Genomic DNA, 23,682 nt, shown 5'->3' on the forward strand with positions numbered 1-23,682 from the left:
AAACTGAGACTTACTATCACATTTGGGATTAAGTTAAAATAAAAAAAAAAAGAAACTGAGGCTAAAGCTGTCAAGTATTTCACAGCCAGCAAGTGGCTAAATCGGAACTTGAACCCAGGCAGTCTAACCCTGGGATCCTGTGCCCTTACCCAGTATCCAGTGTTGGCTACACAAAACTAATGAATACATATTTTCAACTATAGTTTAAGTGAGTGACATATTTTTCACTATATTTTATGTAGGTGACTTTCAGTTTGGGAGTATTCTACTTACACAATCTATTGAGCTGGATATTAACTGAGAACAAACAGAAACTAATGAAATAAATCAGGCACATTCCTCAGCCCTGGGCTCAACACAAACACCATATATCTCTCAATTTCTGGGCCCAGTACAAACACCATATATCTCTCAATTTCTGGGCCCACACCATATATCTCTCAATTTCCTGAGCCCAGTACAAACACCATATATCTCTCAACTTCCTGAGCCCAGAACAAACACGTCCCACTATATATCTCAACTTTAGAAAAACACCACCTGGAAAAATCCCTGATAACGACACAGCCGTTTGTAGTTTTACTGAAAGCACGGGAACCAATAGATAACTGCTAAATGTATAACTTAATATGTTAACCAATTGTAATGCTGTAATCTAAAGAATTCCCTTGTTCCTCTGTAACCTTACAAGTCCTGTTTACATCGGGCTATAAAAAGGGAGCCCACGCATTGTTCGGGGCCCTCTTGTAAGCTGTGAAGCGGAGGGACCAAGTTGGAACTTGCAGTAAAAGATCCTTGCCGCTTGGCTTTGACTCTGAACTCTGGTGGTCTTCTTTGGGGAACAAACGGTCTGGGCATAACACTAATGAACTCTGAAAAACATAAAACATGAGCAACATGATGTCACTGCAAAAGACAAAATAGCATATAGCCTTCTTGTGACTGTGTTTTGCTTACAGTCCGTGAGCTAATACTCAGCCTGAACTCAGCAGTGCTGTTCCCTTGGGAGACACACACACACACACACACACACACACACACACACACACGCACACGGGTGCCCCCCACCCCGCCCCCCCAACACACACACACACACACACACACACACACACACACACACACACACAGAGGAGTTGGTGGTTGTGCTGCCCGGAGCCTCCAGTCCGCCAGTGCCAGAATGGACCAGATGGGTCCAGCAGTGCTGAGTCAAGGCTAGGAGGGGGCAGCCAGAAACACGCTCATGCTCCGGGCTCATGCACCTGCCGAAATGGGTAGGCACTGGGAGCGCGGGGGTAAGGAGTGAGAGGGAAGGGGGTAAGGTGGGGACAGCCCTTTCCCAGGCGGTAAAGGGGGCGGTGGTGCTGTTGCCCTTTTAAGCTGCGACTTGACAGGAGCCGCGCCTCCTGTGGGTGGAGTCCTTTACAAGGGGAGCAGCCGCCCAGGCCGCCACACAGCTCCCTGCAGAGGCCTCGGAGCCCCTTACTGTTTTCCAGCCGTGCTCCGACTAGAGTCGAGGCAGCGGGGAGAGGCGGAGCCGCCAGAGCTCCGCCGGGCTGTCCCGCCGGGTGGTCGTGGCCATGAGAGGGGCTCCGGATCGCTCACCTTCTGCGCTCCTCCCGCCGGAAATGAGGGTAAGATGTCCGTGTCAGGGTTCAAGGCCAAGCTGAAGTTGCTAGCCTCTGTCTTCCACAAGAACCAAGAGACGCCGCAGCTCACGCTCCACTGCAACATCATGATGAGGCGCCCAGCCGCGGCCTTGCGGGTCAGGGCGAGGGCGGAGAGGAGGCTCCTGGAGTCCCGGGACAAAGGGGAGCCTGCCCCGGAGAGGCCCCGGTTCCCCGGGCTGGGCCAGCGCGCCCCTTTCTCCTGCGACTGGCCTGGCCCAGATCGCGGGGACTGCGGGAGGCTTGGGTAGGAGGAGGCGGAGAGTGCGTCTCTCTGGCTCCTTGCGCGGGGCTGGCTTGGGGACTGCTGGCACCTCTCGCCCCGGTGGCCGCTTCCCGAGGTGGGAGCCCGAGTCTCCCGCAGCCCTTTCGGGGCCCATGGTCGCCCTCAGTCAGCCGACCTGCTCCGGAACCGCGACGGGGCATGACAGGTTGGCTCCGGCTGTTGTTTGAGCCCAGGCGGGGAAGGGGAAAGGCCTTTTAGATTTTCGGTTTTTTGGCCGGGCGCAGTGCTCATTCCTGTAATCCCAGCACTTTGGGAGGTTGAGGCGGGTGGATCACCTGAGGTCAGGAGTTCTAGACCAGCCAGGCCAACATGGTAAAACCTTGTCTCTACTAAAAATACAAAAATTAACCAGGCATGGTGGCAGGCGCTTGCTGAGATGGAGTCTCACTCTGTCGCCCAGGCTGGAGTGCAGTGGGGTGATCTCGGCTTACTGCAGCCTCTGTCCCTTGACAGGCCATGGCTTCAAGCGATTCTGCTGCCTCAGCCTCCTGGGATTACAGGCGCCCGCCACCACACCTGGCTAACTTTTGTGTTGTTTAGTAGAGACCCGGGGTTTCACCATGTTGGCCAGGCTGGTCTCGACTCCTGACCTGAAATGACCCACCTCTGCCCTCCAAAGTTCTGGGATTACAGGCCTGAGCCACCGCGCCTGGACCCCAAAGGCCCTTAAGTTTAAAGGCCTCATTCTTCAGTCAGGTTTTCCTTGTTCTCTCGTGTTCAGCCAATCGTTTTCAGTTTGTGTTTAAGGAGAAACTAACAATGAAAACGGAGTCGTTGACGGAGGAAAAGTTGGAATGCAGCCTCTGGTGCTGTTTGAGCGATCCCTCTCCCCGGGGCCGCCGCTGTGTTCTGGAAAGGTGCATTGTACCGTGGATGCGGCAGGTTAAGAGTCCTGTGCAGGTGCTCTGCCCGCTTTTCCTTTCAGGCTTCTGTATCAGCTGTTTTTCCCCTGTAGAATGGGCCCCTGACAGCCACCCGCTAACCCTACCCAATTTGTCTTTACATGTCTGACCACCAAGGCTCTTCTGGGTCATATTTAGTTCATGCTGATATGTCACCTTCCTCCCCTCTTTTGTCCTTACTATTTTTGCTTTGGTCATGTTATGCTGTATTCTGTAAGCCTTTTTACTTTTTTTAAATGGTGGCAGGGGAGAATATTTTATAATTGTACTTTGTGCTTTTCATCTTCCACTGAATAAATGCTTGGTAAATATTTGTTTTATTAAGTGTATGATCCTATTGTCACTATATTGTGCTTGAACAAAAATCTTAACTGCCTTGTAAGTTAACTGCTAAGAATTTGTCAAAAGTGCAGAGATAACATCCAGACCTTGTCGTGGATAGTACAAAAAGTCTCTAAGGGCTTGATGGAAGTCTGTAAATTGACTTCATATGAAAGAGAGTGTAAGAAGTGAAAATGTAAAGCATGACTGGAGAGCCACAGTGATAAAACCAGCATCCCTTTCTCCAGATCCTTTGTAACAGTGTTATGTGATCTGTTCTAGAAGATCGTTCTGAAAGATAATGCCAACTTGGAACCTAGGAAACCCTCCAGTGAGTTTCTGCAGCTTAGGTGGTTCAAATCCTCATCAGCACCTTTGTTTTCTCTGCCTCAGTTTGCTTACAATGATATTCTCAGTAGCTGTAATTGCTGTCTGTCTTTGAATACTTAAGCATTTTTTTTAGATGACAGGGATATATATGCATTTTTATTTTATCAAGTGATAGAATTTTTACTCTGCTTTTGTGGGCTCTGGGTTAGCTTATTGGTTGTTTAGTTGTAAAATGATTAGGGAAAACCGTGTGTGTGTGTGTGTGTGTGTGTGTGTGTGTGTGTGTGTGTGTGTGTTTTAAGTTTCTTTTATTGTCAGAGGACTTAGAATTTTGTTTTATATGGTAATTCTGACAATTTACTTTATTCTCCACCCCACATTTATTGAACGACAAAGTATGAAAGTAATGTGTCCCATAACCAGCCTTCAGAAGAATTACAACTGCTGTACATCTGAAATTCTTTTTTTTTTTTAATTTTGAGATGGAGTCTCACTCTATCACCCAGGCTGCAGTGCGGTGGCGCGATCTCAGCTCACTGGAACCTCTGCTGCCCAGGTTGAAGCAATTCTCCTGCCTCAGCCTCCCGAGTAGCTGGGATTACAGGCACCTGCCATTGCACCCAGGTAATTTTTGTAGTTTTGGTAGAGACGGGTTTCACCATGTTGGCCAGGCTGGTCTTGAACTCCTGACTTTGTGATCTGCCTGCCTTGGCCTCCTAAAGTGCTGGGATTACAGGCGTGAGCTACCAGGCCCGACTGAACTTTCAAGAAGTTTGTGCTTCAGTTTTCAAAACATTATGATATCAAAAGATAGCTGTGCCATACATTTGGAAAGATACAAAAACTGAACATACTGGCAGGCAGTTTTGCCTACTGGTGCTTGAGTTAGAGCCACACCTTGGTCTCAGTGGATTTGTGGAGAAAAATAGATACAGAAAGTTATTTCTAAATAAGACCAAAAAATTCTTTTCTTAAGCAGTGACAGGTAAAGAGGTTGTCTTGGCTAACCTTGAATTGTGTTGCCCTTAATTGAGACAGTTGTATGGTGGGGATGGTAGTGGTGATAACCTTGTTTGAAATTTGTCTGCTTATAGTAACCTTGGTGGTGGCTGTCACAGACAACTTCATCCTCACAGGCCTTAAAATTACTATAAAACTAATAGAATGGAGGAGAAACAAAGGACCTGAATAATTAGATGTGTAGATAATTGTTCTGTGTTTTCATAACCGGTGAAAAAGAACAGTGTTAGAAACCCTTAAACATTCCATGTAAGGAACACTGCCTGAATTTATATTGCGATTTTTGAGCATCATTCACTGTTTAAAAACAGGCATATTGTGGGTCATATTTTAAAGACAAATAGAACACTTATCTTTTCAAGATGGATATAAAGCTTAACCTTATCAAAATTACAAAATGTAAAGCATATTATTGAAAAATATTAATGCATAGGTTTAAATATTGGTCATCATTTTAGATGTCTTTCAAAGTAGATTGTCTCTTAAACTGAACAAACATTGAACATGTTTGTGCTCAAGGTTAAGTTTCCTGGGGTGATGGATATTTTATAATATGGATAACAAAAACTTCTTATTTTAAGAAGTTTAGAAAATTTTTAGGCAAAACTAGAAAATCATACCGATAGTTCTACCACTCAGAATGTGCCACCATCTGAATTTTGTATCTTTCCAGTCCTCTGCTCATCTCTTTTCTCCTGTGCTTGTATGTGTTCCCTCTCCCTTACAAAATCAGATTTTTTGTAATCTGCTTTCTCACTCAACAATACTGTAGATCCGTGTCAGAAGTTACTCCTCTACGGTGCCTTCAGTTATTGTGTGCTTTGTGTTGGATGACTATACCATCAAGTCATTTGTGTTTCCTGGTACTGAATACATAGGGGTGAGTGTGTGTGTGTGTGTGTGTGTATTTTTTTTTCTACCTTAACTAATGTTTGGACATCCATAGGTAGAGCTAAATCCTTGAAACCTTCCAAGTGGGACTTTCAGTTCTCATTGCTGAATTGGTTTCTAGACATGGAGCAAATTATATTGTATGGAAAATTTGTTTTTTGAGACAAAGTCTCGCTCTTGTCACCCAGACTGGAGTGCAATGGCATGATCTTGGCTCACTACAACCTCTGCCTCCCAGATTCAAGTGATTCTTCTGCCTCAGCCTCCCGAGTAGCAGGGATTACAGGTGCCTGCCACCATGCCCAGATAATTTTTGTATTTTTAGTAGAGATGGGGTTTCACTGTGTTGACCGGGCTGGTCTGGAACTCCTGACCTTGGGTGATCCACTCACCTTGGCCTCCCAAAGTGCTGGGATAACAGGCATGAGCCACCACACCTGGCCTTTTTTTCTTCTAGGTACCAGGTTTTACTTACCAGATTGGTAAAAATATTAGAAAGTGTGCCATGAAATGGGCATTCTCATAGTTGTGGCAGAAAGTATAATTATCTTTGACTTTCCAGAAAGCAGTTCGGCTTTCTAGAAACTTGCCTAACCTCTTTCCATTTAGGCAAGATGAATTCTGACTACCCCAAGGTGGCCAACATTGTCCCTGTGATTCCATATCTTCCAGAAAGAGAGGTCTAGTCTCAGGGAAAACCCAGATTTGCTTGGCTTAGCCCACCTGACAGCTAATCACTGGAAATGGGGTGGGCTGGTAGAGTCCTTTGGTCAGGTTTTGTGTCAAGAGAGGGATGTGGAAAGATGGGAGAGAGGTAGCAAAACTGGCCTCAATGGAACTAAGTAAGTTAACATAGAATGGCGAAGGAATGTTTTTTCCAAGGAAGAAATTCAAGGGAAGGAAGAAAGTGGAGGGGAAGGCAGCAGTTCTCAAAGTTTTGGGGTCAGGATTCCTCTACACTCTGAAAAATATATTGAGGGCCCAAGGAGCTTTTGTGTATGTAGGTGATATCTATTGGTATTTATCACTAGAAATTAAATCAGAAATATTCAAAATATTCTTTAAAGGTTCACCAAATATTGTTATAAATGCTTTTATGAAAAGAAAATTTCTAAACCCAAAGTAGTACAATCTTAATCTTTTGCAAATTTCTTTGGTGTTTGGTATGTCATTTGTGTCTACATTCAATTTATTGTGTGATATTTGCTTGAAAAAAATTTGAACAAAGGCCAGTGCCATACAGATAGCCATTTTAGATCATTGTGGATATTTCTTTTTCTTTCTTTTTTTTTTCGAGATGGGGTCTTGCTCTGTTGCCCAGGCTGGAATGCAGTGGTATGGTCATGGATCACTGGAGCCTCAGTCTCTGGGGACTCAGGTGATCCTCCCACCTTGGCCTCCACAGTAGTTGGGACTACAGCTGTGTACTACCACACCTAGCTATTTTTTTGTATTTTTTGTAGAGACAGGGTTTTGCCATGTTGCCTTGACTTCTCTTTTAATACTCCATCAAAACTTGATTTTTCTTGAACTTTGGATTTTTTACCCTTGCATGATATGATAACATCATACATTGGTCGCTTCAAAAATAATCATTCACCGAGATCTTCTGTATGTTGATACATTTGATTATATGGTATCAAAATGCATTCATCAATATCACCATCAGTGTCATCAGAATACTTTTGGAAAGTGATGGTGGACATAAGTTTTCTAAAATTCTAATTTTTTGTTCAAAAGCTTGAGTTTTATTATTAGCAATTTTATTGTTGAATTTTATTACGGCTTGTCTGTTGTTTTCCTTGAAATAACAGAATCTCCTTTTTTGAGAAAATGTCTCCAAAAACCCAAGCTGAAATAACATTTTTTGTCAGTCATCCTTTGAAGTAAAAATGATATTCCATTAAAGTGGTTAATTCACTTCATGACTTAATCACCCAAGGGTTTTTTCTCAGGCTGTCTGTAGGAATGCTCGTGTATACTTCCCGTTTCATCACATAAAATATTAAAAAGATATATTCAAGGATTAAGATGTAAAATTTTCACTCCTTCATCATAGACATTCTTTTGATTTTTGAGACAGGGTCTTGTTCTGTCACCCAGGCTGAAGTGCAGTAGCATGACCACAGCTCACTGTAGCCTCAATCTTCTGTGCTCAATCAGTCCTCCTGCCTCAGCCTGCCAAATAGCTGGGACTAGAAGCATGCAACCACTATGTCCTCCTAATTTTTGTATTTTTAGTAGAGATGGGGTTTCACCATGTTGGCCAGGCTGGTCTCAGACTCTTGACCTCAGGTGATCTGCCCGCCTTGGTCTCCCAAACTGCTGGGATTACAGGCGTGAGTCACTGTGCCTGGCCCACCTTTCCTTTTTAAACCTTTAAACCTTTCCTGTGCATAGTAGTCATACCTTGACTACTAGTAGTTTGGTGTTACTGCCTTTATTTGGGTAAAGTACCAGAATTTTAACCCACTATTGTATCTATACCCTTACAGCAAATGTCACCATGTTAGTATTCCTGTCAAAATAGTTTGGACCTGGGGGTCTGAGGGCCACACTTTGGGAACCATTGAAATAGGTACTTAAACCTACAATATGTCATATCTTTTCATCTACAAGATTTTTAAAAACTTGATTTCAGTTAATGTTTTTATAGTTTTTAAAATATGGTTTTGATGGGTTTCAGTCCAGAGCAACAACATGTATTTTATTTTGCTTATGCTCAAGTTTACTAGACAAATACTAACCTAATAGAATGAGGTCCTAAATCTAGTTGCAGTTTCTTTAGCAAAAAAAAAAAAAAAAAAAAAAAACAAACCAAAACTAAAAATGTAGAAATGGTTCATGTGGTATATTCCCAATGTATGCTGAAGAATTTGAAGAAGAAAATGCAATAGTCCAAAAGTGGTGTTCTTTAAGAATAGGATTGGGCCAGGAGTGGTGGTTCACACCTGTAATCCCAGCACTTTGGGAGGCCAAGGCAGGCGGATCATGAGATCAGGAGATCAAGACCACCTTGGCTAACACGGTGAAACCCCATCTCTACTAAAAATACAAAAAATTAGCCAGGTGTGGTGGCGGGCATCTATAGTCCCAGCTACTCCAGAGGCTGATGCAGGAGAATGGTGCAAAGCCGGGAGGCAGAGCTTGCAGTGAGCTGAGATGGTGCCACTGCATCCAGCCTGAGTGATAGAGCAAGACTCTGTCTAAAAAAAAAAAAAAAAAAAGGGGGGGGGATTAATTCTAAGAGTTTATTTTGGCCTGCAAAGATATTTGGGACACTATAAGAGAGGAATGAGAAGAATGAAAATAGTACAATAAGCCATTATTGAAGAGATATGCTGTTAATGATGTCCTCCTTCAATACAACTTGTTTTTCTTTTCTTTCTTTTTCTTTTTTTTTTTTGAGATGGAGTCTTGCTGTGTCACTAGGCTGGAGTGCAGCGGCACATCTCAGCTCACTGAAACCTCTGCCTTCCAGGTTGAAGCGATTCCCCTGCCTCAGCCTTCTGAGTAGCTGGGACTACAGGCACATGCCACCATGCCTGGCTAATTGTTTTTATTTTAGTAGAGACGGTGTTTCACCATGTTGGCCAGGATGGTCTCGATCTCCTGACCTTGTGATCCACCTGCCTCGGCCTCCCAAAGTGTCGGGATTACAGGCATGAGCCACCGTGACCAGCCAACTTGTTTTTCTGGTTTTCTATGGTTTTCATCGTTTTCTGGTTTTCCATGACCTGAACCTAGTTCTTCTGAAGCTAACATATAATAATGATGGCTTTTCCCCAATTTGTAATAGAAACAGGACAACATAATAGAACAAATGTCTATTAGTGGGTGAAAGCACATAATGCTTAGTTCATGTTTAGTTCATTAGCTTTTTTAAAAAATCACACGTAATTGTGTTCTGAAAATATATGTATAGTAATGGCATTTATTGGGATTACTTGGTTCGTGTGATAGAATAAAATGTTAGAATTTTATGGTGTTTGAATTAGGAATCTATTGCTCTGTAACAAATTTAGTGGCTTAAAACAACAAACCTTATCTCACAGTTTCTGTGGGTCAGGATTCTGTGCAGTTTACCTTGGGTTCACTGGCTTGGCCTCTCACCAGGCAGTGAAGGTGTTGGTGGCAGCTGTGATCATCCCAAGGCAGGATAGGGAGAGAATCCATCTCCAAGCTTGCATTGGCAGGATTCATCTCAGAGGCTGTTGGACTGGGCCCCCATATCTAGATGGCTATTGGTCAGAGGCCTTTTACAATACCTTGCCATGTGGGCCTCTCCATAGGGCACCTCATCACATGGCAACTGGCTTCCATCAGAGGGAGCAATGGAAAGAGCAGGAGAAGGGTGACCAAGGCAGGCATCGTAGCCTCCTTGTAGCCTCACCTCAGAAGTGATGTTATTACTTTTGCTGTATTCTCTTTGTTAGAAGTGAGTCACTAGGTCCAGGAGTGGGAATTTTACAAGGGCATGAATGGCAGGAAGTGACAGTGATCAGGGCCATTTAGAGGCTGCCTACCAGTGTTGAAGAAAATTGTTGACTTCTATGAGCTGTAGCAGCAGACAGTGCTATGCAAGGATGGCTGTCTCAGAAGTCCAGCTCCTCACTTGGGTTTTAATGTGTTACTTTTCCCCCCACACATTTTGTTTAAATCCATGGTCACCTTGCCATTTAGTGGTGTGGTTTCATTGCATATTTGGGTTAGTCTGTACGTAAATGTTTAACATAGGTGTCTCTGTGTTAAACAGGAATCCTGTTCATTTTCTTCACCAATATGGTTTGTGGACTCTGATGAGCCAAATCTGACATAAGTTCTGGAATGTCTAGAAGATACTAAGAAAAACAATTCTGAGAGGAAAGAAGCCAAGCTATTTTCTCTTTTCCTCATGAACATTATATTTAGAAATTAAATGTTAAGAGATAATACGATAAAAAAAAAAAACATGATTAAAGACTATAATCTTAGAGGAAGTAAAGTCTGGGTATTTTAAGCCCTCCAAATCTTACTTACTATCTGGATTCTCTTTATTATTTCCCACATGTATAACCTCAGTTTAGATTAGGAATTCAGGATCTCTTTTTTCCTGAATTCAAACCATTAAGCCAAGCAAGCATTTTGAGTAGAGACCACTAGCCAAGGTGGGAAGTAGAAAAAAGACCAAGGTGGAAGTGAAGGCAGAGATGGGGAGAATGACACCAGAACTAGTGGGAGGGAATTGCCTTTTCTTTCAAGGGTCTGTAAGTCTGCAGTAAAAGTCAAAGATATTCAAATAGAAAGTTTTGTTTTTGTTTTTAGTATATAAAGAAATGTAACTTTCCATGTTGGAAAAATTTTAAAAACCTTTTTTTAAAAAATCTAAAACTCATAAGCAACTTCATAATTCTCATAATTACTGAGAAAATTAGTAAAGTACAGAAAAGAAAAAGAAAAAATTCAAGTCTCCCATAATTTCTCTACCTAATATAACCACTGTTGACAGTTGACATCATGGCCATTTTCTACCAGTATATATTTTTTCTTTGCTAGTAAAATACATAACCCTTATACATATGTTTCAATAGTTGAGGTCATATTCTCTAAAGTTTTATATATATATATATATATATTTTTTTTTTTGGAGATGGAGTCTTGCTCTGTCACCCAGGCTGGAGTGCAGTGGTGCAATCTCGACTCACTGCAAGCTCCGCTTCCTGGGTTCACACCATTCTCCTGCCTCAGCCTCCCCAGTAGCTGGGACTGCAGGTGCCCACCACCATACCTGGCTAATTTTTTGTATTTTTTTAAATAGAGACAGGGTTTCACCATGTTAGCCAGGATGGTCTCTATCTCCTGACCTCGTGATCTGCCCACCTTGGCCTCCCAAAGTGCTGGGATTATAGACATGAGCCACTGCACCTGGCCCTTTTATATTCCTTTAAAAAGTATTTACTGTATTTTCCTATGATGTCATAGTCTTTATAGAAAAATAACAATCATTATTTTCAGTTGACATGATTGTTTACCTAAAAATATCCAAAGGAACCAACTGAAAAAAACAATTTTTAAGATTACTGGTTAAAAGCTCTTTTATATAAAAATCATTAGCCTTCCCCAATGTTGGCTATAATCACATAGAAGACATAGTGATGAAGTATTTTTTCATGTATTTCAGCAAAAATTAAATATCTAGGAATAAACTTAGATGTGCAGGACTTTTATCAAGGACATGACAAAATTTTGCTGAGTGGAATGAAAGATTTGCATTCTATGTTCCTGGATGAGCAGATTTCATGTTATAAATATGTTAGTTATCAACATGTCTTCATATTAATTTATAAATGTAATTTCTGCTGGGCACAGCGGCTCATACCTGTAATCCCAAAAGTTTGGGAAGCTGAGGTGAGTAGATGACAATTAGCTGGATGTCTGTGGCACACACCTGTAGTTCCAACTACTCCTGAGGTTGAGGCAGGAGGATCACTTGAGCCTGGGAGGCAGAGGTTGAAGTGAGCTGAGATCATGCCTCTGAACTCCAGCCTAGGTGACAGAGTGAGACCCTGTCTCAAAAAAAAAAAAAAAAAAAAGTGTGTGTGTGTATATATATATATATATTTTATATTTTATATCTATTCATATATATATAAACTGTGTGTGTATATATATACACACACACAATTTACAAATTCCAGCAGATTTATTTTTGGCACTTGACAAAATGACTCTAAAGTTTGTTTAGAAGAGTAAATAATAAAAAATAATAAAGTATAGACTCTTTCAATCAGATGTTAAATAAAATATTGTAGACTAGCCCTGGGCCAGACAGATAAAGGCAATGGAAGTTTAGAACTAGAGTCATGCAAATGAGAATTTAGTGTAAGGAAAAGGTGGTATTTTAACTTAACAGTGAAAGGATAGATTATTCTGTAAATAGTTTTATGAGAACTGACCATTTGAGGAAGTTTGAGTCTTAACTCCAATTTTTGTCAAAATAAGTTATAGTTGGTTTAAACACATCTATTCTTAAAAATTAGAACAGAAGAACATTGGCTTGAAGATATTTTAAGAGTTAAGCCTGAGACTGGGCACAGTGGTTCATGCCTGTAATCCCAGCACTTTGTGAGGCCAAGGTAGGAGGATTGCTTGAGCCCAGGAGTTTGAGATCAGCCTGAGCAATATAGCAAGACTCTCTCTCTCTCTCTCTCTCTCTCTCTATATATATATATATATATATATAGACATATAAATACATATACAAATACAAAAAAAAAGGTTAAGTTTTGTATGGAGAGCCATGAAGATAAGATGTAAAAATTAAAGGCTTGATGGACACATGTTTACATTTCCAGCAAGGGGGTTGATGGGAAAGAATGATAGACTTAACTCCATTACTGCTACCTAGTTTTAGGGAGTTGCTTCTGAACATCTAAAGATAGCAGTTTTATAATAGCAGAAATGAGTTATTTTTCAGTGTCTAAAACATTACATAACATACATATATACATACTTATATAAATATGTTCGTAAAATTAATGAAGTTGGGTATAAAATTGGGCCTAGTGTTTAAAAAAGTAAATATATTTACATGAAGGAGAAAACAACTCACCGCCCACTCTTACAGCCTCTGCCAGTTTACCATAGCGTAGTTTCTTGAGAGAATAAGCTATATGTCTTCACCTTTTTTCACTGAGCTCATTATAATCTGGAATCTGCCTTCATCATTGCACTAAAATTTATCTCCCAGTTGCCAAATCCAGTGGCTCCCCTCTTAGTCCCCAAATTGACCTCTCTGCAGTATTTTGATACTGTTGATTGTTCCTTTGTTGAAGCATTCCTCCATTCTTCATGTCCACCAATAAAGAGCTGGTTAAATAAAAATTATAGTGTACAGTTTTATAATAGAGTATTCTGTTGTAGACCAAAAAAATGCAGGCAGTCTTTCCATAAGAGCATGTGCAAACTTCTAAAATATATTAAGTAAAAAAGTGAGGCATAAAATATTGTATATAATCAGACCCCTTTAGTATACAATGTAAAAAAATCTATGTCTGTGCTTGTTTATACTTACTCTTTTCTCCCCTGGTGGATACAGGAAACTGAAGGGTAGAACACAATTAAAAAAAAAAAAAACTGTGTGGCTTCTGTGCCAGGACCTGTTATAATTGGGTATAAAAGATAAAAAGGCATGTCCATGTCCTCTGGGAAGGGACATGATAATCAAATGGGACTTCTATTGGATTCTTTTCTCCTGTTTTGATCTTATCACCCTGCCTTGGTCTCCTCCAATCTCTTCTTCCTTGGTCTACTTCTTTCTTCTCTTTTCATTCTGTGCTTTCTCTGAGTAATCTTTGACTCCCATTACTGAAGTCATGACCTGTGTTCCAGGGATTCCTAAATCTGTATTCATCTCCAGAGTTTCAAACCCATATATCTGTCTGTATATCATATATGTTAGGAATCTCACTTGGAGTGACATGGGTGTTCAAAATGATGATATTTAAATTTTCATGTATCCACTTCCTAGCACTCTATCAGCCCTATCATGTGTTCCATCAATAATTCTCCTTGTAATTGTGAGTGGGACAAAATGAAATAATCAAACTAGTCACCCATGCCTAAACCTGGGAACTGCTAGCATTCTTTTATATACTACTGTTCTCTGACCGCCCCCCTCCCCTCGACACTAGTAAATTTCTAAGACCTGTCCTTCTGAATGTCTCTTACTATTTTCCCTGTGATCTGTTTTTTTCCCCCTTGCCTTAAATGCTTTTTGTGTTTGTGTGGTGGGGGAAGAGAGTAAAATTGAAATTCATGGAAAATGTACTACCCTGTCTGTCTTTCTCTTCTTTTCTTTTTCCTTCCTTCCTTCCTTCCTTCCTTCCTTCCTTCCTTCCTTCCTTCCTTCCTTCCTTCCTTCCTTTCTTTCTTTCTTTCTTTCTTTTTCTTTCTTTCTTTCTTTCTTTCTTTCTTTCTTTCTTTCTTTCTTTCTTTCTTTCTTTCTTTCTTTCTTTCTTTCTTTCTTTTTCTTTCTTTCTTTTCTTTCTTTTCTTTCTTCCTTTCTTCCTTTCTTTCTTTATTTCTTTCTTTCTTCCTTTCTTCCTTTCTTCTTCTTTCTTTCAATGAACTCTCACTCTTGTCCCCCAGGCTGCAGTGCAATGGTGCAATCTCGGCTTACTGCAACCTCCACCTCCCAGGTTCAAGCAATTCTCCTGGCTCAGCCTCCTGAGTAGCTGGGATTACAGGCACCTGCCACCATGCCCAGCTAATTTTTGTATTTTTAGTAGAGATGGGGTTTCACCATGTTGGTCAGGCTGGTCTCGAGCTCCCGACCTCAGATGATCTGCCTGCCTCAGCCTCCCAAATTGCTGGGATTACAGGTGTGAGCCACCGTGCCCAGCCACTACCCTGTCTTTCTTGTTGCTTGGTATGACTCCACTACCCTGCTGCCTCTCTCCCCCTGCAGTGGGATAATTTAGGAATCAGAGAGACTGAGGGGTTGTGGAGGATATATATTATTATTTAGGTGCCCTGGCCCAGTCAGATTAACATCTAAAGGACTGAGCCCTGAACGAAGAGTCAGGTTACCTTTTAAGCATTTTGTGGGGTGGGGGAGATCTATGCAGGGGGAAGCATATTACAGAAGCAAGAAACAAAGATAGTTTTTCAATTGAGACATACATTACATTATTTATTACTTTTCAAGGAAAAACATGTTTTACAACTTGAGTTTATCTGTCTAGTGATCTTTCTCTAGTTGTCAACTGCACAACTAGAGAAACAGGGTCTTCACAATGCCTGGGAAAGGAGGAGAGATAAGGCTCACTAGCCTCAGAAAGACAGGCAGTTAATTTTTAAAGTACTCCACCTCTTTTTCTTTCTTAGGGGGAATTCGGTTTTGTTTTGTTTTTTTTTACATTCAACTGAGTTTTTGCTTACACATTCTTTAATTTCTTTTAATTCCTGTTTCACCCCAGCCCTCCTGTAGCCCCTTCTGTGCCAGAGGTCAGAGTGTCCAGGTCTGTGTCCAGATCGCCCTGCCTCATTTTCATTATGTATTTAGCACAAAACAGAGCACATTAGGTGCATAACAAATCCACACTGGGGCTTAGCTTCCTTTTAAGCATGAGGATTTTTGGTGGATCCTAATTTATGGTTCAACCTTCCTGTTTCCACTTTCTTCATTGTTCACTTTGGGAAGGCTTATTCTTTGCTTCGTTAACCCATTCTAATCCTGTGTCTTCTTTTTTTGTCCTTTGTAAACCTGCTTCTTTCTCTTCATCTCTCTTCTTGGTCAGAGACACCCAGAAAATTGTTCCTGACCAAGTGAAGTGAGTTGCCTTATTAGATCCCATTTGAGTCACCTTATACATTGAAAAACATTTCCAACAATGAAAACCACACTTGTGCACATAGTTTACCTTGCTTACTTCCTTAAAGTAAATGTGCTTACAACACAATTTGGACTTAAACATGGAAATTTAGTTATTCTTTGCAGTTTCCTAGTGAATTATTATTTTTTAGACAGACACTTAAGAGCCTACTAAGTATCAAATGTTTTATAGTTTTCATTTAATCTTTATCATTCTGGGAAAGTTTTCATTTCTTTGTTTTACAGATCAGTAGACTCAAACTCAAGGAATTAGATGTGATATCCAAAGTCATCTAGATTTCCAGGCTCTGTCTGCTGGATTACATTTGCTTTTGTAGTTTTAACTGACTATGACTGGAATATATAATTTTATATCCATGTGTAACACTGCTGGTGTGTGATTTTTTTTCTTTTTCTTTTTTTCCTTTTTCTTTTTGGTAGCCTCATTAATGCATTAATGTTCTCTTATTTGAAATTGTAAGTTTCTAGGAAAACAAGGTAGCAATGAGAAATTGGACAATATCTGGAACTCCCTAGGATCCTCTGCCTTTGTTTTTGTCATTCTGTCAGGTATCAGTTGTAGTGATTATACCCCAAGCCATAGTAACTTTCTTAAACTAGAGCCTCCTGAAAATATTTTAAAGAGGTTTTTTTTTAATCTGTAAGCTGTAGGTGAGTAATAAGAAACTTTTTTATTTCCTACTGGATTGATTACAGTAGTCAGAACATTATTGATGTCTTCTAAGGGCTCTTTAACATAATGCTTATTTACTGAAATGTGTTTTATAGCTTTATCAGCAATTGAAGTGCTGGATATGTGGACTCTGCAGATTAGATAACCTTCCCAAGCACCTGGATGTTGAGATGCCAGATCAACCACTACCCATGGGTCAGGTAAAGTAAAAATTCTGTAGTGTTCAAGAGTGAAAATAAATTGTCTCAAACAAAAGTCAAACTAGGATGATTTTTTAAAATTATTCAACTTATTTATAAGTTTGTTTTTCTGTTCCTATTGAATTGTTTTGTTTGTTCTGTTTTAGATACTAAAAATAACCTTTTCATTCTTTGGAGCTGCTAGCGTTTAGTATGACAGGAAAAAAATTGCCCTTTTCCCTAACACCTGCTTTTTGTTGTTAATATTCCTGGTGTCCATAAATGTTCTTGCTTCTTTCATTGTTTGTCTTTGTTCATTGAATTACCTTCACCTAGAAATGCCATCTCCTTAAGTCTGTCTATGCTTCTTAAGGACTCGCCCAAATGTTATCTCCTGCAAGCAACAGAAATCTCCACTAGCTCACCACTACCCCTAACTTCTTCCTGGATTTATCTATTTAGGTATCAGTTATTGACTTTTTAGTATAAGACATGAGAATTTAGCTCTTATACCACCTACTTTTCCTTCCTCAAATATTATCTTTAGTCATATAAGTTATCAGTAATTATCATTAGGACTTTATAAAGCCAAGTTTTCTAGAATGTTTAGGATAGGATATTTGTTTTCTTGGTGCTGCTTTTTGTTTTGCAGTGTCTTCCTCATAATAATAATTTTTAAATAAAAAATTCTGTTGTAGCCCTTTCTGTGGGATCTCCTTCTCTTCCAAAGTCTTTGGCTCCTCTGTGCCCATTTTGGCAGATTGTTCTTTGGGTTGGCTGTGCAGATGTCATCTTGAGGTTTTTCTCATCTGCTCTCCTAGAGTAGATCCATAGTTTCCTGGATCCCATGTCATCTTTCTTGGCTTTCCCTTTGTCATTTTACCTGACTGTGTCCTCAAGTAAAACCCAAAAGAAGCATGGGGTGGTATATTTTCTGATCTGTAGTTTCTGAAAAAATACAATCCAGTGTTTGGGTTATGGAGATAATCTGAGATAGGTTTGAATCTTGGTTCTACTGCTTATTAGCTGTATGCCCTTGGGCTGATTCCCTAATTGCTCTATGCATCAATTTTCCATTTGCAAAATGGGGGAACCAGTAATAGTATTAGTACCTATGTTTCTAGGGAGCTATGAGGATTAAATGAGTTGGTACATGTAAACCATTTAGAACAGTGCCTGGTGCATAGCACATCCCCATCACTATTCTCTTTTGTCATAAGCTACCCTCACACTTGATGGATAGTTTGGTTGATTATATATTTCTATGTTGAGGATAATTTTACCTTAGAATTTTAAAGTCTGTGCTGTTGTCTTCTAACCAGTCATGGTGGTGGAACCTCATGTCATCCTGAGTTTCACTCATTTATGCATGACTTTCTGGAAACTTTTAGGAGTTTGTCTTTTCCTTGGTGAGCTGAAATAGTACAACATTGTACTTAGTGTGGGTCTTTTTTCATTCATTGTGCTGGATACACCGAATGGACAGGCCTATGAATAGACTCAAAGTTGGAATCTTGAATCTTGTCATATTTTTGTTAACTTTCTCCTTTCCATTTTGTTTGTTCATTTTGAAGTGTCTGTTAATTGGATTTTAGTCCTTTTGTCTTGAATCATGTATCTCACATTATTTCTAATTTTTTTAAATTTTAAGTTCTGGAATATTTTTATCTTTTGACTTTTAGGAAATTTTATTTGGACAGTCATAACTTTAAGTTTTGTTTTGGTTATTTATTGTTGCTTTACCAATTTTCCCAAAACTTTTTTTTTTTTTTTTATCTAAAATGTGTTTATTGAGATGGTTTCCCACTCATCTTGATTCAGAGTGCCTTTAGTGCTGCTTCCTCCTAAAGGAACATCCTTCTGTAAGCCTTGCTTTTCCTCCTGTAGGCTGGCAGAGGACAGTGGAGCAGCCAACACACAAAACTACTGTTTGTGCATGGCTAAAGACCGTGGTGATTTTATAGCATCCTGGGCATTTCACATCCATGAAGTAGGAATTGGGGCTCTGCACCAGGCGTTTCTTCTTGTGTTTCCTCTTCTCCTCTTCTGGGGAGGGATGAAGGAGATCCTTTGCGAGAGGCATGTTCTCGTGTGGGTAGGTCGTCACCGCCGGAAAGCATTTTCCCAAAACTTAATGGCATAAAACTACACATTTGTCTATCTGTCACTACCGTATGGGTTAACTGGGGATAGCTGGACAGTTTTTCTGCTGGTTTCATTTGGCGTCTCTCACTGTGCAGTTAGATGGTGTCAGGGACTGGTCATCTGGATACTCAGCTGCAGTGGAGTGTCTGAGATGGCTTCTTCACCCACAGGTCTGCCGCCTTGGTGTTTCTTCATGTGGCCTTCCTCTCTGCATAGTATCTCATCCTCTCAGGCGTCTTCTTGTGGCTTCTGTTTCTCAAAGGATAGTCAGTACTTGTTTTGGCTTCCAGAAGCACAGAAGCGGAGCTACCAGGTGTTCTTAAGACTTAGACCTGGAGCAGGTCCAGTGTCATTTCTACCAAATTCTCTAGGTTAAAGTGAGTCTTGGGGCCAACCCAGATTCACTGTGGGATGGGCCTGTCCAAGGACATGGTGACAGGAGGTGTGGCTCATTGGGGACCAACTCCCAAGATGAACCCTGAGTTCTAAGACCTTTTTCTTCTCTGATTATTCCTTATTCATATTCTATTTTTGTTTTGTTCATATAATACATTCACAAATGTCTTTATAAAGTGATTTTGATACTCTTTTGTCTTCTCCCTAGCATCTCTTTGTTCTTTAATACTTTTTTTTCTTAGTTTATTTTGGTCTTATTTTTCTTTTTGAAGCCTTTCCTTAAATATCTATTCTATGTTGCTTATCATTTGTAGTCTTTTTTTTTTTTTTTTTTGAGACAGAGTGTCACTCTTGTTGCCCAGGATGGAGTGCAATGGCGTGATCTTGGCTCACTGTAAACTTTGCCTCATGGGTTCAAGCAATTCTCCTGCCTCAGCCTCCTGATTAGCTGGGATTACAGGCATGTGCCACTACGCCCAGCTAATTTTTGTATTTTTAGTGGAGAAGGGGTTTCTCCATGTTAGTCAGGCTGGTTTTGAATTCCTGACCTCAAGTGATCTGCCCACCTCGGCCTCCCAAAGTGCTGGGATTAAAGGCACGAGCCACCATACTCAGCCTGTATTCCTTTTTGTAATTCCCTTTCTTGTTCATTCATATTTGGGAGAGGTACTAAAAGACTGGGAGGCTGGGTGTGATGGCTCACACCTACAATCTCGGTGCTTTGGGAGACTGATGTGGAGGATCACTTGAGCCCAGGAGCTCAAGACTAGTTTGGGCAACATAGTGAGACCCTATCTTTACAAAAAATAAATAAATAAAAAAGCCAGGTGTGGTGACACCCACCTGTAGTCCCAGCTACTTGGGAGGCTGAGGCAGAAGGATCACTTGAGCCTGGGATGTTGAGGCTGAAGTGAGCTGTGATCATCCCACTGCATTCCTGCATTCCAGCCTGGGTGAAAGAGCAAGACCCTGTCTCAATAAATAAATAAATAAAATAAATACAAATAAAAAGTAAAAATAAAAAATCGATTAGGAGTTCTTCATGGCCAATACTTGGCAACCGTTAGCTTTTAGGGGGAATATATGCTGATTCCTGATTGTTATCCTCTATCCCTCTATCTTATCTCCCAGTGCAATCATAAATGATGGCTGAAACTACTCCATTCCTCTGGAGGTAAAATCTACATTCTCTTGTCTGAGGTAGATAAGTTTGCTTGGGTTCTGCTTAAGGAGATGGGGGAGAGTAGTGTGTTTCAGGGCCTGGAAAATGTGTTCTCTGTATAGGCTTTTGGTTAATCTCTGTTTTCAGTCTTGCCTATCAGTCCCACTCTCAGGGATACCTGGTGTCTGAGTCTAGAACTTTTCCAGGTTGCTGTGGGACAAATTAGCCTACTTGTAATTGGTATCCCCCAACCTCTACTTTTGTTTGCTTTGCTCCATTAATTAACCATTTTCCATTTACTGTCATTGTCTAATGGAGGTAAATTATCTTCTGTTGGTAATCCCATTCCTTTTTTTTGTAATTGTGTGTTTATATAATGTTTCTTCTTCACTGTATTTCTAGTGGAGCCTCAGGGCAAAGAGCAGATGGTGGAAATATGTGTTCAGTCTTCAGTTTTTTTCTATAAGACATATGCAACTTGTGTTTTCCACTGAATATCACATGAACTTAATGCATATAGAGCTAACTTGTTTTTCATGATTGTGCCTACAATTCTATGGAGAAATATAATTTGTGAATTACCTGATGAAATTTTCCTAATTTTGCATCATCCTTTCATTCCTATAATAAACACTGTTAGAACGGCTATGGTAATATTCTATTTTTTACTTCTGTATTAAATAAGATTAAAGTTTTATTTGTTTCCTTTAAGGCTCTTATTTCATTTCAGTCATCAAGGGTATGCAGGGCTAACTTGGGAAGCTTTACATCTTTTTTCTAACACCTAGGATGTAAATCTAGTTTACATAGTAATTTTCAACTGCAGGAATATTTTGCCTCCCATGGAACGTTTGGAAATATCTGGAGACATTTTTGTGGTCACAACTGGCCATGGTCGGGAGGTCTTATTGGCATTCCGTGGGTAGAGGGGTTGTTACTAAATGTCCCACAACACACCAGGAGAATCCTCCACAAAGAATTGTCTGGCCCAATATATCAATATTGCTGAGGCTGACAAACCTTGGTTTAAATAAATGTCCAATTCGGAGGATGAGTCTTTGTCTTTTTCCTTCTTGCGTATTGGTCTCCAGATTTTCCATTTCTTCAGTTAGTTTTCATAACTGTAGATTCTTAAAAGAAATGAGCACTTCTTCCACACTTCAAAGGTGTAAAGATGTGTAAAGTTTTCACTTTTTGCATCATATTAACATGTGGCTATATGCCCTTTTCTCTTCAAAGTTTTCTTTATCTTGATCACTTATCAGAGGCATGGTTGTTTTATTATCTTAGTCTTTTGAAAGAATCCTCCTTTAGTTTTATGTTTTAAATTTAGTGGGTTTCTTTTCACATTTTCCTTATGTCTTAATTATTTCCCCTTTTTCTTTATTTTACTTTTTCTAGTTTAGTAGATCAATGTAATTTAAATTGCTTTTTAAACAAACATATAAGAGTATACATTTTCTTTGGGTGCTGTTTGACTTTATTACACAAGTTTTAAAATCTATTTTCTAAACAGTTTGTATTTTCTAAGTCATTTTATTGCATCCTATGTTCTCGTTGCTCTTACTATTAAAACTTTTTATTTGCCGGGCACGGTGACTCATGCCTGTAATCCCAACACTTTGGGAGGCCAAGGCAGGCAGATCACCTGAGGTCAGGAGTTCGAGACCAGCCTGACCAACAGGGAGAGAGCCCATCTCTACTAAAGATACAAAAATTAGCTGGGTGTGGTAGCAGATGCCTACAAATCCAGCTACTCAGGAGGCTGGGGCAGGAGAACTGCTTGAACCCGGGAGACAGGTTGCAGTGAGCTGAGATCGTGCCACTGCACTCAAGCCTGGGCAGTAAGAGCGAAACTCTGCCCCCACCAAAAAAAAACCTTTTTATTGTGAGATACGACATGTATTGAAACTATGTAAAACATAAGCTTAGTGTAACATATAGCTAGGTGTTGGGAGCCAACACCTAGCCAGCACTGAGGTGTAGAAGAAAAGGCACATTGCTTGCGCTACAGAAACCTTATGTTTCTCTAGTGTTATCACTCATGTATGCATCCTTGAACAATACAGTGTAGTGTTGCCTATTGTTTAAACTTTTGAAAATCATGCTATGTGTATTTTTTCGTACCTTTGTTGTGCTCAATATTGTGTGTGAAATTTGTTCCTATTGTGCGTAGCTATCATTCTTTTGCTTTGCTGTATTTACTGCATTGTTTGAATACACCATACCATTTATCCCCTTGGCTAGATACAGACATGTGGGTTGTTTCCAGTGTTATTAGGAACAGCGAATGCTACTGTGATCATTCTTGTCTATATTTCACGGTACTCCTGTGCCAGCATTTTTCTGGGGCACATACTTAGGAGTTGGATGACTGAGGCATGAGGATCAATTTCTTCTTTTACCCAAGAGTTATCTAGAAAAAAAAATTAAAAAAGCATTTTCAGGTGGCTTTTGAGTTATTTTTAGTGCATCAGTATGGTCAGAGAATATGGCCTGTGACCTTTCAGCTAGATTATCAGCAATCATTTACACTTCACTATTGGTGTTACTGTTGTCTTTGCTTATTGCTACTTCTTGTATTATGTCTCCTGCTCCCTGCCCCCATCTCTGAATAATATCCTGGGTTTTTTTTCCCCCTAGAAAGGGTTTGTGGGGATGTGTATGGAATGTGTTCCATGAACTTGCTGTCTGCTATCATTTGTTCAACAATATTTGACTCTGTATGAAGTACTCCATCCATATCAGTGTGGAGAATCTGGAGGCAAACATACACAGATAAGCTTCCTGTCTTGAGGGAGTTAGATATAGAATTCTGAGGTCATAATTGAGTTTCTTTCCAGGTCTTTACACTTCTATGTTCTGATATTTATTGTTATAGATGAAAACTCTGATGCCTATCTGATTCTTAGTTCTTTCTGATAGTTAGTATGATTTTCTGTGTAACTGTAAAGTGTGGGGGTTTTCCTTTTTTTTTTTTTTTTTTTTTTTTGAGATGGAGTCTCATTCTGTCACCCAGGCTGGAGTGCAGTGGTGTGATCTTGGCTCACAGCAACTTCTACCTCTCACGTTCAAGTGATACTCCTGCCTCAGCCTCCTGAGTAGCTGGGGCTACAGACATGTGCCACCATGCCTGGCTAATTTTTTGTACTTTTAGTAGAGACAGGGTTTTACCATGTTAGCCAGGATGGTCTCGATCTCCTGACCTCATGATCCACCCACCTCGACCTCTCAAAGTGCTGGGATTACAGACATGAGTCACCTTAAATGCTTTGCTGAGTCAAGTCCATTGTGCTCTGGCCCTTCTACAAGTGGTTTTTTTTTCATTTTTTGATTTG

General features: G+C 40.3%; 2 protein-coding genes across 3 annotated transcripts in view; one reads left to right on the forward strand and one right to left on the reverse strand.

Moving 5' to 3' along the window:
• Window positions 1-1,431: 1,431 nt before the first annotated feature.
• The window catches only part of LOC111522889 (ubiquitin-conjugating enzyme E2 Q2), a 28,251-nt gene continuing 6,000 nt past the window's right edge, over window positions 1,432-23,682 (forward strand). The window contains exons 1-3 of one of the 2 annotated variants that reach the window (XM_023187171.2): window positions 1,432-1,631; window positions 2,686-2,850; window positions 3,456-3,964. In XM_023187171.2, coding sequence (XP_023042939.1) covers window positions 1,578-1,631; window positions 2,686-2,850; window positions 3,456-3,623 — 387 coding nt within the window. In that variant the 5' untranslated portion in view covers window positions 1,432-1,577 and the 3' untranslated portion in view covers window positions 3,624-3,964. Of the gene's footprint in view, window positions 1,632-2,685; window positions 2,851-3,455; window positions 3,965-16,557; window positions 16,663-23,682 lie in introns of those variants that run through there. The other variant, XM_026448308.1, reaches the window with a different exon arrangement.
• Window positions 18,400-18,757, reverse strand: LOC111522890 (40S ribosomal protein S27). Its single transcript, XM_023187175.3, has one exon. It carries the CDS (start codon window positions 18,722-18,724, stop codon window positions 18,470-18,472), a length of 255 nt encoding a protein of 84 aa, XP_023042943.1. The 5' UTR covers window positions 18,725-18,757; the 3' UTR covers window positions 18,400-18,469.

This window comes from Piliocolobus tephrosceles, chromosome 6, assembly GCF_002776525.5.
Source record: "Piliocolobus tephrosceles isolate RC106 chromosome 6, ASM277652v3, whole genome shotgun sequence".
In the NCBI taxonomy this organism is placed as follows: Eukaryota; Metazoa; Chordata; class Mammalia; order Primates; family Cercopithecidae; genus Piliocolobus; species Piliocolobus tephrosceles.

What these genes read in the sequence shown, in the direction of transcription:
- LOC111522890 (XM_023187175.3), bottom strand. Translation starts at nt 18,724, where the DNA reads ATGCCTCTCGCAAAGGATCTCCTTCATCCCTCCCCAGAAGAGGAGAAG.